This window comes from Dunckerocampus dactyliophorus, chromosome 1 (genome assembly GCF_027744805.1).
Source record: "Dunckerocampus dactyliophorus isolate RoL2022-P2 chromosome 1, RoL_Ddac_1.1, whole genome shotgun sequence".
NCBI lineage: Eukaryota > Metazoa > Chordata > Actinopteri > Syngnathiformes > Syngnathidae > Dunckerocampus > Dunckerocampus dactyliophorus.
Window position 1 is genome coordinate 38,376,173 of NC_072819.1, and position 17,815 is coordinate 38,393,987.

The 17,815-nt window shown below is 40.6% G+C and overlaps 1 protein-coding gene and 1 long non-coding RNA gene across 7 annotated transcripts in view; one reads left to right on the plus strand and one right to left on the minus strand.

Moving 5' to 3' along the window:
• agap2 (ArfGAP with GTPase domain, ankyrin repeat and PH domain 2) overlaps nucleotides 1-5,577 on the plus strand; it is a 30,708-nt gene extending 25,131 nt beyond the window's left edge. For all 4 annotated transcript variants that reach the window (XM_054769360.1, XM_054769336.1, XM_054769345.1 and 1 more), the window contains 5 exons: nucleotides 257-408; nucleotides 1,940-2,030; nucleotides 2,147-2,369; nucleotides 2,674-2,941; nucleotides 4,356-5,577. In XM_054769360.1, coding sequence (XP_054625335.1) covers nucleotides 257-408; nucleotides 1,940-2,030; nucleotides 2,147-2,369; nucleotides 2,674-2,941; nucleotides 4,356-4,559 — 938 coding nt within the window. In that variant the 3' untranslated portion in view covers nucleotides 4,560-5,577. The remainder of the gene's footprint in view (nucleotides 1-256; nucleotides 409-1,939; nucleotides 2,031-2,146; nucleotides 2,370-2,673; nucleotides 2,942-4,355) is intronic.
• Nucleotides 5,578-8,010: 2,433 nt separating this feature from the next.
• LOC129177925 (uncharacterized) lies at nucleotides 8,011-12,533 on the minus strand. 3 transcript variants are annotated; one of them, XR_008569701.1, is made up of 10 exons: nucleotides 12,265-12,533; nucleotides 11,227-11,418; nucleotides 10,998-11,126; nucleotides 10,652-10,744; nucleotides 10,256-10,346; nucleotides 9,960-10,147; nucleotides 9,613-9,714; nucleotides 8,656-8,750; nucleotides 8,365-8,485; nucleotides 8,011-8,171 (listed from the first exon to the last, which is right to left on the minus strand). It is a non-coding gene; the product is annotated as an uncharacterized LOC129177925 (long non-coding RNA). The 3 variants fall into 3 exon arrangements; XR_008569704.1 differs by having other exon boundaries at nucleotides 9,960-10,095; nucleotides 12,265-12,532; XR_008569703.1 differs by having other exon boundaries at nucleotides 8,656-8,710; nucleotides 12,265-12,532.
• Nucleotides 12,534-17,815: the final 5,282 nt, after the last annotated feature.

The following is a 17,815-nucleotide window of genomic DNA, read 5'->3' on the forward strand; positions in this document are numbered from 1 at the left end:
CTGTTGGGTGATGGAGTGTCTCAAATTTGCATTCAGTACCGCCATTATCTCATTCCTGACTGACATCTTGCTTCATGTCTGAGCCTGATTTCTTTGTTTGTCTTGTTTGTGTTGCAATGATTTTGGGTACTTGTCTTCATTTGTATAGATGTGTGTGTTATAGTGCATGAGTATGCAGTGTAATGGCCATGGTGTTAACCAACAGTTGTTCATGTGCACGGCTGAGATTCGTTGTCCATGTTTTTTTTTCTTTCAGATGAAGAAAATGCAGACTTTATCATTGTGTCGTTTACCGGGCAGACATGGCATTTTGAGGCTCAGAGTCTGGAGGAGAGGGACTCTTGGGTGTTGGCTATTGAGAGTCAAATTTTGGCAAGCCTGCAGTCCTGTGAGAGTGGCAGAAACAAGGTACACAACCCTAAACCTTAACTTAAACGACTAACAGTGTCTTAAAGTGACGCTCGATTTGATCTCGTCAATATTATTCAAAACAATGTCAGCTGTCATCACAAAACACTCTAACGTTTACCTGCGCTGATGTAACGTCTGTTGCCATAACTTCTCTTCAAGGAGTCACTTGTCCCTCGCCACTTCGCGCTTCGGATTTCGTGACTTCACTGTATCTCGTTTTTTGAAAAGTATATTAATAAATCATTCTGTTTCGTGGTTGAATACAGACTCTAATTAGTCAGAACATATGCATATTTAAGCAAATGTTACATATTTTTTGCCTTGATTAAGCATTTTCAAGCATAAAAATAGCAAATTGAACTAAAATACAAATACAAGGCATTCAAAAGGCGCATTGAAAGATGTCGATATGTAGTATTCTACACTGGTCACAAGGTGTAAGTAATGTTACTGTAATGTTTGGTGAGACACACAAGCACCAGACTCGATCGCCGTAAAAACAGGCTTTTATTGCAGGTTTGAATGATCTCAACAGGCACAATAATCCCTAATAAAAATCCTTAATAAAAACATAGACTACTGCTGCGGCCGTAACTCACGGCAAGCTAAAACTCAACTCTGAACCCTCGACGGGCTGTACAGTGGCCTCGTGGTAGTGGTAAGCTTGTTGGCCACACAGTCGGGAGATCTGGGAGATGTGGGTTTGAATGTCCGATGGAAATGTCTGCTCTGTGTGGCGTTTGCATGTTCTCATGGTGCATGCGTGGGTTTTCTCCGAGTACTACGGTTCCTTACCACATTCCAAAAATATGCATGTTAGGTTAATTGTTGACTCTAAATTGTCCATAGGTATGAATGTGAGTGTGAATGGTTGTTTGTCTATTTGTGCCCTGCCATTGGCTGGCGACCAGTCCAAGGTGTACCCCGCCTCTCGCCCAAAGTCAGCTGGGATAGGCTCCAGCATACACCCGCGACCCTAGTGAGGATTAAGCGGCACAGAAAATGAATGAATGAACCCCAGACACTTTGCTCCCCTCACATTTATAGCCACACACATTAGCACAAGTCTTATTTACTGTCATTATGTCTACTAGATTGGGTAATATGAGTGTAAAGGTGACTATAGGGGTGTTAAAATGTTAAAAGGGCTCCAATAATGTTAAATTGTATTTAGAAGGTGGTAAACATGTTTTATATGTGCTATGAACTATGAAAATATCCATCCATTTTCTATATGATAAACCAAGCCGTGATAAACCAAGGATTTAAACCATAAACCAAGGACACTTATAAATAGGTAAAGATACATAGTTGAATGAGATCAAATACAAGAGCTACAACAAAGAGCATTCCTACATGATGTTTAGTTTTGATTGACACTGTCAGCGAGGTATAACGATATGTTTATTATTGTGCTTGCAGTGGTTATCCAAATTAGAAACAGCTCTCTAGAATGATCAATCAATCAACTTGGGATAATGTGAAATGAGGGAGTGTTTTTTAAACCTGAAATATGTACTCTATGTAGGCCCGGCGGAGCAGTCAGAGTGAGGCTGTGGCACTGCAGGCCATCCGTAACACCAAAGGCAACAATCTGTGCGTGGACTGTGACGCACCAAGTGAGTTCTTCCCCTCCAGCTTTATTGTGAAGGATGAATCCAGTCTCACTCTATTTGACTTTTATTTCTATCAAGCAAGTCCATTTGTCCTCTAATATGCCTTTATCTTCCGCAAGACCCCACCTGGGCCAGCCTGAACCTGGGCGCACTGATCTGTATCGAATGCTCGGGAATCCACAGAAACCTGGGCACACACCTGTCTCGAGTACGCTCCCTGGACCTGGACGACTGGTCCGGAGAGCTCACACAAGTCCTGTCCGCCATTGGAAACCACATGGCTAACAGCATCTGGGAGGGCCGCACTCAGGGGCGAGCCAAGCCCACACCCAACGCTTCACGGTGGGTGCAATCTTGTCACCTGACATTTAGGATGTAAAGTCAAAGGGAAGAGTAATTTTACTACAGTGTGCCCTTTGAAGATACCTGGCCTATGTTGCTGAAGTGTATTCCTATAATGTCATAAATGCAACAACACTAATATAAAAATAACAGTAGTCCACAGAAGCCTATAACAAAATGTGCTGGGACATACAGTAGTTCATTTTAGTCATTTTGACAGCTCACAAATGACCTCCATCCTTCTTAAAGAGGCTTTTATATTCTTAGTGTGTGCATGACAATCTTTCTGCCTGTTTCAACAAAGTGAGGAAAGAGAGTCCTGGATTCGTGCCAAGTATGAACAACGGGCGTTTGTGCCAGCCCTGCAGCCGGTGCCTGGGATGCCGCTAACAGACGACAGCATGCCTGCATGGTTGCTGTCTGCTGTGACCGAGAGAGACCTGCCCAGGCTCCTGCTCCTGCTCGCCCACAGCACCAAGGAGCTAATCAACGCTCAGCCAGCCACATCTGCCACAGCCCTGCACTCAGCCTGTCAGCTGGGTGACGTAGTCATGACCCAACTGCTCATCTGGGTGGGTTTCCTCGTTTCACTGCTCCTTTCTCAACTGTCTTTCGATGGAAAACTATAGAAATGAAAATGGGATATAACAGAGTGGTCAGTCTATAGCTTGTCTAACAATATAGATTGTTATCTAGCACTGCCTTAATTCTCTTGGGCATGGAATTCACCAGAGTTGCACAGGTTGTTTCTGGAATCTTCTTCCACTCCTCCATGATAACATCACAGAGTTGGTGGATGTTACACACCTTGAGCTCTTCCACCTTCCTTCCGCTTGAGGATGCCCCACAGGTGCTGGATTGGTTCAGGTGTGGAGATACACTTGGCCATTCCATCACCTCCATCTTCCTCAGCAAGGCACTTGTCATCTACTGTAGGAATTCTGTTTGGGCTCCTAACCATGTGAAGCATGCTTTGCTTCACAACGTAACAGCACATGTTGGAATTCATGTTTCTCTCTATGAATAGCAGTTCCCATGTGCCAGCAGCACTTGTTTAGTCCCTGGCCATGGCCCTACCACGACCATGCTTAGGCAAGACACGGTTAACTTGTGTCATCAGCTATTTAGACAATAATGACTGTGCTCTGACTGATTTTTAGTGGATAGCAAAGCTATACTGCTACATACGTTGTACACAGACTTCTCTAAAGTATATCCCAGTATGACATTTCATTTCTATAGTATTGTACCTTGAGAAAATAAAGGTTGCAATAAAAATAGTTGCTGAAATGTGAGATATAGTAGATAGATTGATACATTATTGATCCTGAAGGAACTTATCGAAAAAGGGGGCCACCCAGATTTGAACTGGAGACCACTGACTTTACAAAATGACATTGCCAACTACTGGCCTGAAATAGATATTATTATCATTTTCATTAGCTATTGGAGGTATGTGTAAATAGGGATCTTTTTTTTAACTGTTCTTTGTACAAAATGTCAAAGCCAAAAGAACAGGTGGCAGTGGTTCAGGAGGTAGAGCTGGTAATCCAGAAACCAGAAGGGTCGATCCTCGCTCCCTCCACCCAGTCACTGTCGTCGTGTCGCTGGACAAGACACTTCACCATCTTGCCTCCAGTGCTGCCCAAACTGGTGTATGAATGTTTGGTGGTGGTCGGAGAGGCCGTAGGCATGAATTGGCAGCCACGTTTGCATGAGACAGGGCAGCTTTGGCTCCAGTTGTAGATTACCACCACCAGTGTGTGACTGAGGAGTGGATGAATTATGGGTTCACTTCATTATGAGGCGCTTTGTGTGCCTTGAAAAGTGCTATACAAAATCCAATCCATTATTATGAACTGTTTTGACACAAGCTGGCTGAGGTAGTTAAGGTTAAGGGTGAGCTCAGTTTGGGTTGATTTTGTATAACCTGCAACTTTGAAGGTGTCCTCCTTATTAATCAGCGCTCACTTTGTCCCCCTGCAGTACGGAATTGACGTAAAAGCGAGGGATAACCAGGGCCAGACGGCCATGATGATGGCGAGAAAAACTGGCAGCAAAGGCTGCATTAATATTTTGCTCCAACACGGCTGCTCTGAAACCTCTCCTGCCACGGCCACACCGGTGCTCTCCCGCCGCTCCAGCACCGCCAGCTTGGGCCGGACCAGCTCCAGGAAGCACGTGTCGTAACCTGGGACAAGGACACTTATTTATGTCCTGGTGATGATGACCAGGGGAAGTAGTTCTGAAACCTTCCAACAAGGCACCTTTGGAGTGGGCTGGAGGAGAAAATGATTATATAGCATACAGTTAATGGAATATAAAATGCGTCTCAGAAGACTGAGCAACATATCAAACCACTTGAAGCAATATTCATTCCATTTGTTGATGACAGATATATTGCTGAAATATTGTGTTGTTCTTGACCTCATTCCCAAACAACGTAAGTAGAATCTTTGTAGCCGTTGATCTACTTGTGTTTGGCTTCCTCCAGAACAAGTGCAATAAAACGACGGGCTGTGTTGTGGGCGTGCTTACGAGAGCGAATCGATGAAATGAGAAGGTGACACCTCTGTTCGCATTGGTTGAAATTGGACCAAAACAGTTTTTTTTGTCTTAACAAATAAGACATAAAGCTACAATATGTCGTCTTGTGTGTGCCTGTTGCCTCACTTTAAAGGTCTGTTTGACCTTTAGAAGCTGTTTTTGATCAAAGGATTCAGCTGGGAATGTTCTTTCTCATTCTCATAAGATGGCGTAGTTTGGAACATGAAATGTTACGTCAATGTTTGTTTCATTTTCTGGTCAAAGATATGGCGCTTTAATAAACTGTAAATGAACCGATAAAACATTCACAATGATCAACTCTGTAACAAAGACACCGTGAAAACCAATCCGTTTTGTAAATGACTTCTTAAAAGGCAGTTTTTAAAAGTTTGTTTTGTCATTGTCTTTTCAAAGTTTTCTTATTCTCCTACATGTCATGTCAACATACACCAATGAGCAGACGCTGTTATGTCATAACATGAGGCAGTATGTCATTTGGGATAAACAAAAATGACTGAAGATAAGGAGAAGCTATTCCATGATTGATATCCTATTACTGTTGTGTATAGGTCTGTTACATGAGTCTACTGTGATGAATGAAGCATTGTTATTTTGCGCACTTTGTGGGTTGTGCGTATCCCTCGTGAGCTTCAACAAATGGTTAACAGTATTAAATAAACTTTTTTTAAATTAGTACTGTTTTGATGACTTTTTCAATTTTGTCTTTGTTCCTCTGCGGCAATTAATATATTATTATATATATTATTTAGGGCTGTCAAAGTTAGCGCGTTAACGTAAGTTTCCTTTAACGGCACTATTTTTTTCTTACACGCGCCCACGTCCTGTTTGACCCTGGGACCACATCGTAGTTTAAGGAAGTAGCGGTGACTGTGGAGCCACAAGCGGGAACAAATACTGAGCAGAAATGGGCAAAGAAAAGGGTATTTTGATTGGTAAATTTAGCTTCAAAGCTCTGGCAGACGGCTCTCACAACAAGACCAAATTTATTTGTATCTGCTGTAGCTGTGATTGGAATTGTCACGGAGTACGTCGACTTGCCAGAGAGAAGCGAGAAGGTACTGAAGCATTGCCGGTATTTTTTAAATTGTCATTTATACAGAGATAGCTTGGCATATGAGTGTCCCAACTAACGAGTGTCTCTCGGCTGATTTTTTGCTTTGAATTGCGAGCTAAAATTTGGGTCTGAACTGCTAATTAACGATAGGCATGTCAATGTGACCATGGCTGAGGAGCTAGCTGAGGAGCTAGCAGTGCTAGCTTTAGCGCACTATCTAGTCAACAACACATCAGTAAAACATATGTACATGATAGCGACCTAATTTATTTTATTTATTATGTATTGTGTAAAATTATGCCACAAATTTAAAGCACAAAATGATTAAGACCCACCAGCCACCAGTACGAGCCTGGACTTGTTTTTCAGAGGGATTGTGTACCGAACAAATATGCACATTAGCTTAATAAGGTAATCAAATCTTACCTTTATGCATTCCCACATAGTATCAGCATTTGGGACCAAATATGAAGTGAATGAAAAAGGGGACAAAACAGTATAGTATTATCTGGGACAAAGTTAGAAGGTGCGTTCAAGGACCGTCAAACAAAGTGTGACAAAACGCTGCTCGCATAAAAAAGGCAAAACTGGGGCATTTCTAAATGCATATTATTTTTTAAATACAAAATGGTCCATATTTCCAAAATTGATGCCCCTTTACATAAAATTTGATGTAGTTGTCGTAGTTGCGTATCAGATCGTTTACAACAGAGAGATCCCTACTTATTAAAGATAACAACTTATCCCACCCAGCAAAAATTGGTTGAAAAGACGTTGAAAAGACATCATGACCATGCGTTGAAACAACGTTTAGATTTGGTTGAAAAGTGAAAGGTGAAAAGCCGTCTTTTTCAGGACGTTGAAAAGACGGCACCATGAAGACGTCTCTTTGCGGTCCAAATTTGGTTGAAAAGTGAAAGGTGAAAAGCCGTCTTTTTCAGGACGTTGAAAAGACATCACCATGAAGACGTCTCTTTGCGGTCCAAATTTGGTTGAAAAGTGAAAGGTGAAAAGCCGTCTTTTTCAGGACGTTGAAAAGACGGCACCATGAAGACGTCTCTTTGCGGTCCAAATTTGGTTGAAAAGTGAAAGGTGAAAAGCCGTCTTTTTCAGGACGTTGAAAAGACATCACCATGAAGACGTCTCTTTGCGGTCCAAATTTGGTTGAAAAGTGAAAGGTGAAAAGCCGTCTTTTTCAGGACGTTGAAAAGACGGCACCATGAAGACGTCTCTTTGCGGTCCAAATTTGGTTGAAAAGTGAAAGGTGAAAAGCCGTCTTTTTCAGGACGTTGAAAAGACGGCACCATGAAGACGTCTCTTTGCGGTCCAAATTTGGTTGAAAAGTGAAAGGTGAAAAGCCGTCTTTTTCAGGACGTTGAAAAGACGGCACCATGAAGACGTCTCTTTGCGGTCCAAATTTGGTTGAAAAGTGAAAGGTGAAAAGCCGTCTTTTTCAGGACGTTGAAAAGACGTCACCATGAAGACGTCCCTTTGATGTCCAAATTTGGTTGAAAAGTGAAAGGTGAAAAGCCGTCTTTTTCAGGACGTTGAAAAGACGTCTCCATGAAGACGTCCCTTTGATGTCCAAATTTGGTTGAAAAGTGAAAGGTGAAAAGCAGTCTTTTTCAGGACGTTGAAAAGACAGCTCCATGAAGACGTCCCTTTGCGGTCCAAATTTGGTTGAAAAGTGAACGGTGAAAAGCCGTCTTTTTCAGGTCGTTGAAAAGACGTCTCTCCACGAAGACGTCCCTTTGCCGTTCAAATTTGGTTGAAAAGCGAATGGTGAAAAGTCGTCTTTTTCAGGTTTTTGGAAAAGACGTCTCCATGAAGACATTGCTTTGGTGTCTAAATTAAACGTGAATTAATTACAAATAATCACAAATTTAGGACAGAATTTTAACCCTTTAAAAAAAACAAGACAATTTAACAAAAAATGTATTAATAAAACATTTACTGTTCTCACATGGACAACAACAAAATAATCTTATATCCAGAAGAGCATGATATAAAGGATGTAAAACAAAAAAATAGACTTCAATACAGTCATGACTGTAGATAATACTGTACATGAAGTGAAATCTTTCCATCTCATATCACAACTGATCAGGGCCAAAACTAGTGTGGACCGATGAACTCAAACAACCGAAGTTCCTCCCTGATGTTTCCTCGTCAATGCTGCTCTGTGAACATGAGGAAGGTGATAGTTAATAAATACAATTTTGACATGAACTGCACGTATTGTGTATATAAAATCATATTTTTTTTCTAAAATAGCATTTGCAAGCAGTAATTTACACATCCAGTGCAACGTTATCATTCATTTGGAGTTGTGTTTGTCACCCAACAAATGTCGAATACAAGTTGTGGACACACCTGTTTTATTTTTTAAGATAGCCTCCACCACCAGACCGCCCAGGACCATGTTTGAAATGGTCTGCCATAGTACGTGAAATTTCATGGTCTGTGGCTTTGCTGTCCCACCTTTTGACAGCAGCTGTAATAAAGAAAATCATAACATTTCTTTATTCCTAATTACACAAAACAATCAAATGAACAACAAAAAAAATGTGTACGTTGTCGCATTTCAAATTTCTAGACAGAAAAATCCATTAAAACCCCCCGCCCCCCCAAAAAACAACCAAAGTTGTGAAACTCCATATGTACCTGTCACAATGGCGTAAAGTTCTGTCGGTTGGAATGCCCTTTTGGAACCGTGGCCCTACATATTGAATAAAGACATCAGGGAGTTTGTCATCAGCCTGAAAAAGTAGCACAGGAGGTGTCTACACTTACCGGTAATCAGTTAACTTCTTGTGCTATTTAAGAGCTGGGGAGGGACGATGACAGGTGAGGTTTGGAGGAATATTATGTTTGATGTTCATAAAAAGTGTTTACATCAAGTTGTCATGTCCATATTCATGTTCTCTCTCTCTCTCTCCCCATCCCTCTCAGCTACCGAATGTTGTTTTTTTTTTTTAAACCTGTTTTCAGGTGGTGCTAAAACTTAATCAGCACTCCCTCAAGTCCATGCCCTTTTTAAAATTGCAGTTAACTCTCTCCAAACAACTGCAGCTACAGAAACACTTGTGCCCTCTGGTCAGGCTACCTGACGCTAACGGCGAAAAGGAATGGTGGGCATTTATGAAGGTGTGGTTGTCAAGCGCAGAGGTGGAGATATTTGAATTAGGAGCATTGTGAGCTGGCAAATTACATAGCAAGCCAATCAAATCCTTAACAGCATGTTGACTCTCATGGAGTCTGATCTGGGCAGACCACAAAAAAATGACTGGGTTGTTTGAGTTCACATTTTGTGGATTGGTAGACACACCAGATATCCAAATATGGGTGCTACAGCAATGGAAACGTGAGCTTAGCATAATATGTCCCCTCTAAAATGAGATGTGGTTATTGATGATGTGATCAAAACCTTCAAAATACATACTATTTTTTGGATATTGTTTTAAATACTGACCAATAAATTGTGCTCATATTTTTATTCTGGATGTTATTCTACTTTACACTAGTCAACTACTCTTAATTAAAATGTTCATTTAGTTGACAGGGAAATTAGCCACCAGGAACATCCCTCGTTGTGATGAGATTAGAACTGTTCAATCTTACCATGTCTGGATGTTGAGTGTCCTAGAGTGGAAGGTGTAGGACTTTGATGGCTTGATCGGTGACTGGAAGAGTTGGGACGCTCCCTTCTAGAGCAGGACTGCCCTGGAACACCAACATGGCACACGTGGGACAGGAAGATAGGAAATTGCTTTGAATGATTACGTGAACTGAGGAAAAGCTATGTAAAATCAATTTCCCTCACTTTTCCAAGGCCTGGAAATGACAATTTTCTAATTCTATGACTGTTCCAAGGTTTTCGTATGTGTAGGATTTCTGTATTAGTGCACTTTGTTTCTACACCCTTCCCCAAAAATAGGTTGCCAACAATGTCTAAGTTGATATCTTACCATATCTGGAAGAAGAGCGTCTGGGAGTTGAGCCCACTGATGACTGAGAACTAGAAGTGGAATATCCTCCATCACTTCCATGACTTGATTGGTGATCGGGGGGATCAGTTGGAACGCTCCCTTGACCTTGACAACCCTGTAACACCAAGATGGCATGTGTGGAACAGGAAGACAGGAAAATGCTGTAACTGAGAAAAAGACATGTTTTAAATACATTTCCAGAACTTTCCAGGCACTGATACTGTATATTTGTATGTGTGACACAAGCCTGATGATTACTACATACCACATCTTACCATGTCTGCTGTCATGTTCACTTTCAGCATCCTCTGGATGAATTTGGCAGCCGTCTAGTCCAAGTACACACGTCATTATCCATGGTGGATTCTGTAATCAAATATCAAATGCAGCTTATGAAGCTTATTTCACACCAATACAGATGGCCTGACTTTTATTCAAGCTTTGAATTCAAGTCATATATAACTTTACTGTATATTATGCAGTGTGATTATGTGCACAGGGCCTCTTCAAATGGCGGCCCGCCATCTTTTAATATATTTATTGTGTGTTTTGACTCATTTTAGCAAATACACTGGATTATTCCCCTAATATATCTTTGTGCTCCAGCAGATTTATTTACACTTTAAATTAATCTGTAAAATCTGTCTATTGTGGTAGCCCACTGGACTTACCCTTAGGAGTGGTTTGATCGATGGTAGCAGAAGCAAATTCGTTCTTCTGGATTTCAGGAGGCTTTGGATATGCATGCAAACCTGTATCCTTATCTAGATATAAAATAGTCAAAACAGAATTCATATATCACTGTTTGCAAAACTTTCTAATAAAATAATTACTTGAAAAAAAAACATAAAAATCTGATTTGACCTAGATTCAAGCAATTTATATCTAATCAATTGTTTTTTTTCTTCGCCGCTGAGATATCTTCTGACAGAATTTGTCCTAAAATTGCTACATAAATTAGCCTACTTTTTGCAAATTAAACAATATACAGTACAGTTTTAAGTTGAGAACATTTACCATCAACAAAATCATATGTCCTCTTCTTTACATGTCTCTTCCTGATTTCTTCTGGCACGATGGTGGAACCCTCATGGTCAGTTTGGGCTGATGAAGTGTAGTTATAGTCTTCACAATCTTTCTCATTGTCTAGAAAAGTCATGCCCAAAGTTAGGATGCACCAAATGTCAAAACAACCTTTTCCAGCAGTAGTTTATTTATGCATCATAAAAAAAGTTAAATGACATACCTGATATTGTCTTTATTTTCACAAGTGGGAACGTGTTCCAGTCATCGTCTGGGTCCTTTTTTTATGGGCTGAATGCACACTTTTCTTTGGCCATCGCACAACATTTCCTTCCTCCTATATCCAGTTTTTTGGGGTGACACCCTCAAACTGTTTGTGACCCTCAAGCCAAACAGCCTTTGCATAAACCATTGTCTGTAACACAGGCAAGGAGAACAGCAAGAGTAGAAACTCGACATTCATCTTATAAAATCTAACACTGTTTTAGTACAAAGTGCATAAGTGTAAAAATGATTTTAGTTTAGTCTCAAAAACAAAGCTTTTTAAAACTCATTCAGAAAACACGTCTCTCAAGTAGGTCAACTTTATAAAGTAGAAGTAAATTAAAAAGAAATATGTTCATAGCATTTATACACTGCTCTTCCATGTCTACTCGCGGGCTGCAAAATATGACCGGGCAGGACACAAATGGCCCGCAAGTTTGACACCATTGATCTAACTGCACCCAAGCCTTTTTTCATAGATTCTGCAGAAAATGGTCCCTAGCTGCATCTAGGAAACTTTACAAGTGGAAATTCAGCATCTGTGTGGTCAGAAACATTTAATTTGACACCAACATTATTGAAATCCGACAATTCTATCAAATTTGATGTCGAAAATTTGTATGTTGGAAAGTGGCGGGCACCTGGGAAAATGGCGGCCATCTTAAAATGTTCCGTGGCTAACCGGCTTTTTTCGAAAAATGGTCCAGTATTCATGTCAATTTCGGTGCTTGCATCACTATTTGAAAAATTATCTCACTTATCTACTACACTATGGGTCGCATGTAGGCAGAAATATGGATACTGGTCGCATTTCGCTGCCGTGTGAACTACTGCGTTAAAATATTGTGCTTGCAGCTAACCTGTAGATAGACAGTTTGCAAAGATAACTTCAACCAGTCATTCTCGATTAGCATCCATTAGCGCACTAATGTTAGCAAGACCAAAATTCAGTCAAGCACACGTTTTATACTACAAACTATAAGAACGTGATACTTACAATGTGCCTGTATCCGTCGCTCTCGTTCTTCAATTAAGTCCAATATGTCTCCCACTTCTTTTGCCGCTTCTTCAGACTCCAAGTTGGATTTGAGTGACGCATGCGCAGCCGAGTACGTAAGACGCTGTCGATCGTCATCACGTGGGTGGTACATCCTTTGATTCGCTGATGGCTTCTCTGACCGCAAAATGATAACCTAGGTTTGATTCTATTGGTCCTGACGGTTCCAGGTGTCAATCACCGGAATCCGCCATTCTGAGCCGGAGTGAGCAACTGTTGAACAGCTGGCTGTAATAACGCAGCAGGGCGCAATGCGCACAGGCAGTTCGTCACTATTTTTAAAATCACAAGCGGTTTTTAGAGCCCCAGTGAAGTTTAATTTAAATGATTTTTTTTAATAAATTGGAACCGAAAAAAAATCTCAATTGACGCTCCAGTTAAATGTGCCATGGAACGCCTTTACGCTGTAGTTTTGCTCTGCTTTATTTTAGCAGCATAAAACTTTGCACATGTATTGTTAGAAGGTTATTACACGACTTCTTCAGTGTTTAGGCTTGATCAGCCTATTTTCCAGGAGAATAGATAAAAGGGATTTTTTTCAAATATTTTCCTGTGCTGCTCTGCATTTACTCTGACACATTAACAGTGATGATTACAGATTAAAGTGTTAGCTTTCTTTTGATATCAAGATTGATCACATGAGTTTATATTTACAAAGTTAACTGTTTAGTTTGGGCATGTCATTTTTGGGCAGAAGCGTAAAAAAAATAGGCCTCTGAATATTCTCATTCATCCAGGTCATTGTATTCTCAGTGCATTCAATCGATCATAACTGATGTGTCCCACCTAGTCTTTGAGCATGAACTGGACTAGAGCTGTCCTATCTAGTCTGACTGGTGTGTGTCCCAACTAGTCTTTGAGCATGAACCCATAAAGCCTGCTCGGATGAAAGGCAAAACGTCCTCTAAGACAACCCGAACAGTCCACCTGCCTCAAAAAATAGAGTTTCAATAAGTAAATATATAAATCGTTTGCATGTGAGAGTGAATGGTTGTTTGTCTATATGTGCCCTGCGATTGGCTGGCGACCAGTCCGGGGTGTACCCTGCCTCTCGCCCGAAGTCAGCTGGGATAGGCTCCAGCATGCCCCCGCGACCCTAATGAGGAGAAGCGGTATAGAAGATGGATGGATGGGTAGATCATTTGTAGATATTAAGCAAAAGTGTATCATTAATTCATCCATTATCTGGTCCACTGTGGATTGGGGGCAGTGGGAGAATGGTACTAATCTGATGTCATTACCTGCCGCATTCCGAAGTTTTCCAACCTCAGACATTTTGACCTTGGCTCATTCATTTTATTTAAGAACCACAAAAGTGCAACATCCCCCATTATATACATTGCTAAATTGGTAGAGGAAGTGTTCATGATGGAGGAAGGTAGGTCAAAGTTAAGCAGGAAGAAGTATTGTGGTGCACAAAACCAAAATGGGTTATATGCGGTCCGAAAAATATTAGTTTGGTCCAGATCAGATGTACGGACTCAACACAGCCCAAATTCCAATTTCTATTTTTGGGCTAAATTTGGACCAACTCAGACGGGCTAAACTCAACCCAATTTTCAACATCTATTTTTGGGTTAAATTTGGACCAAATCAGACGGACTAAAGGCAGCCCAGTTTTCAACGTCTATTTTTGGGCTAAATTTTGACCAACTCAGACGGGCTAAACTCAACCCAATTTTCAACGTCTATTTTTGGGCTAAATTTGGACCAACTCAGACGGGGTAAACTCAACCCAATTTTCAACGTCTATGTTTGGGCAAAATTTGGACCAAATCAGACGGACTAAACGCAGACCAATTTTCAACGTCTATTTTTGGGCGAAATTTGGACCAACTCAGACAGACTAAACTCAACCCAATTTTCAACGTCTATGTTTGGGCGAAATTTGGACCAAATCAGACGGACTAAACGCAGACCAATTTTCAACGTCTATTTTTGGGCTAAATTTTGACCAACTCAGACGGGCTAAACTCAACCCAATTTTCAACGTCTATTTTTGGGCTAAATTTGGACTAACTCAGACGGGCTAAACTCAACCCAATTTTCAACGTCTATGTTTGGGCTAAATTTGGACCAAATCAGACGGACTAAAGGCAGCCCAGTTTTCAACGTCTATTTTTGGGCTAAATTTTGACCAACTCAGACGGGCTAAACTCAACCCAATTTTCAACGTCTATTTTTGGGCTAAATTTGGACTAACTCAGACGGGCTAAACTCAACCCAATTTTCAACGTCTATGTTTGGGCTAAATTTGGACCAAATCAGACGGACTAAACGCAGACCAATTTTCAACGTCTATTTTTGGGCTAAATTTTGACCAACTCAGACGGGCTAAACTCAACCCAATTTTCAACGTCTATTTTTGGGCTAAATTTGAACCAAATCGGACGGACTAAACTCAACCCATTTTTCAACATCTATTTTTGGGCTAAATTTGGACCAAATCAGACGGACTAAACGCAGACCAATTTTCAACGTCTATTTTTGGGCTAAATTTTGACCAACTCAGACGGGCTAAACTCAACCCAATTTTCAACGTCTATTTTTGGGCTAAATTTGCACCAAATCGGACGGACTAAACTCAACCCAATTTTCGACGTCTATTTTTGGGCTAAATTTGGACCAACTCAGACGGACTAAACGCAGGCCATTTTTCAACATCTATTTTTGGGCTAAATTTGGACCAAATCAGACGGACTAAACACAGGCCATTTTTCAACGTCTATTTTTGGGCTAAATTTGGACCAAATCAGACGGACTAAACACAGGCCATTTTTCAACGTCTATTTTTGGGCTAAATTTGCACCAAATCGGACGGACTAAACTCAACCCAATTTTCGACGTCTATTTTTGGGCTAAATTTTGACCAACTCAGACGGGCTAAACTCAACCCAATTTTCAACGTCTATTTTTGGGCTAAATTTGAACCAAATCGGACGGACTAAACTCAACCCATTTTTCAACATCTATTTTTGGGCTAAATTTGGACCAAATCAGACGGACTAAACGCAGACCAATTTTCAACGTCTATTTTTGGGCTAAATTTTGACCAACTCAGACGGGCTAAACTCAACCCAATTTTCAACGTCTATTTTTGGACTAAATTTGCACCAAATCGGACGGACTAAACTCAACCCAATTTTCGACGTCTATTTTTGGGCTAAATTTGCACCAAATCGGACGGACTAAACTCAACCCATTTTTCAACATCTATTTTTGGGCTAAATTTGGACCAAATCAGACGGACTAAACACAGGCCATTTTTCAACGTCTATTTTTGGGCTAAATTTGGACCAACTCAGACGGGCTAAACTCAACTCAATTTTCAACGTCTATTTTTGGGCTAAATTTGCACCAAATCGGACGGACTAAACTCAACCCATTTTTCAACATCTATTTTTGGGCTAAATTTGGACCAAATCAGACGGACTAAACGCAGACCAATTTTCAACGTCTATTTTTGGGCTAAATTTTGACCAACTCAGACGGGCTAAACTCAACCCAATTTTCAACGTCTATTTTGGGGCTAAATTTGCACCAAATCGGACGGACTAAAGTCAACCCAATTTTCGACGTCTATTTTTGGGCTAAATTTGGACCAACTCAGACGGACTAAACGCAGGCCATTTTTCAACATCTATTTTTGGGCTAAATTTGGACCAAATCAGACGGACTAAACACAGGCCATTTTTCAACGTCTATTTTTGGGCTAAATTTGGACCAAATCAGACGGACTAAACACAGGCCATTTTTCAACGTCTATTTTTGGGCTAAATTTGCACCAAATCGGACGGACTAAACTCAACCCAATTTTCGACGTCTATTTTTGGGCTAAATTTTGACCAACTCAGACGGGCTAAACTCAACCCAATTTTCAACGTCTATTTTTGGGCTAAATTTGAACCAAATCGGACGGACTAAACTCAACCCATTTTTCAACATCTATTTTTGGGCTAAATTTGGACCAAATCAGACGGACTAAACGCAGACCAATTTTCAACGTCTATTTTTGGGCTAAATTTTGACCAACTCAGACGGGCTAAACTCAACCCAATTTTCAACGTCTATTTTTGGGCTAAATTTGCACCAAATCGGACGGACTAAACTCAACCCAATTTTCGACGTCTATTTTTGGGCTAAATTTGGACCAACTCAGACGGACTAAACGCAGGCCATTTTTCAACATCTATTTTTGGGCTAAATTTGGACCAAATCAGACGGACTAAACACAGGCCATTTTTCAACGTCTATTTTTGGGCTAAATTTGGACCAACTCAGACGGGCTAAACTCAACCCAATTTTCAACGTCTATTTTTGGGCTATATTAAGGCAATGACTGACCGACCAGATTTAGTCCAAAAAAGAACGTCCAAATGACGTCTGGTGTTTGGTGGGATATCTATTTGTTATTAAGTGTGAATAATTATGAGTTAACTATGGACGAAAATGCGATTAATCACGATTAAATATTTTAACATGGAAAACAAAGAGGCAACACACAAACAAAGACAGATGTAGTCATCAACATTCAACAACAGTACTGCAACTCAAAGAATTGCTGAAAAGGACGATCTGGAAATTGAAACTTTTGACCACACTAAGTGCCTAAGTGCCTGACCACACAGGCACTTAGGCAAACAGCAGCAATATTAAATGATATACAGTATTTGTCAATAATTGACTGGTGTCCAGGATGAACCCCCACCCCCACCCAAAGTCAGCTGGTATAGGCTCCAGCTCCCCTGCGATCCTAATGAGGACGAACGGTATGGAGAATGGATGGACCAAAGGAAGGATGGATAAATAAATAGAAATGATATATATATGTATAATTATTAGGAGTCCACATTTTAATGCCGCATACTGAATTTCTAATCAGCGTTTATTAAATCTTACACTTAGTATTTTTCATGGCATTCTAAGTTCTGCCCACTGATCTGTATTATATATCTGGATAGCTCATTGGCGATGACTTGTGAAGCCACATGGCCGCCATATTGCCACTCGCAAGAAACACTTCTCGGACAAGCTTTTGCATTCGTGGTGAACTTCTTTTATTAATTCGGATTGGACACAAATTTTGCCTTAAGATGCCTGCATGTGCAGCTATTAACTGCACAAATCGCCAGTTCAAAGGATGTGGACGAACATTTGACCTCTAAGTATGATTGAATTGTAGATTTATGATTGATAATTTAAGGGTTTTGCACTGTCGATCTCTCAGATATTTTTGATCGTGTAAAATTCCTCTGATTAAATGTATGTCCAGAATTGATACGTTTTTACAGCTCTATAACAGCTAAGAAATTCACGTACTTTTTTGTTATATCACGATATATGTATTTCTTTAAGGGACGAAGGTTACGACTTGAAGGAATGGGGGAATCTCAGTGTTTCCATTATGCTTAACAGGCATTGTATACAGCCGTGTTTTTCAACCACTGTGCCGTGGCACACTAGTGTGCCGTGAAGGATTGTCTGGTGTGCC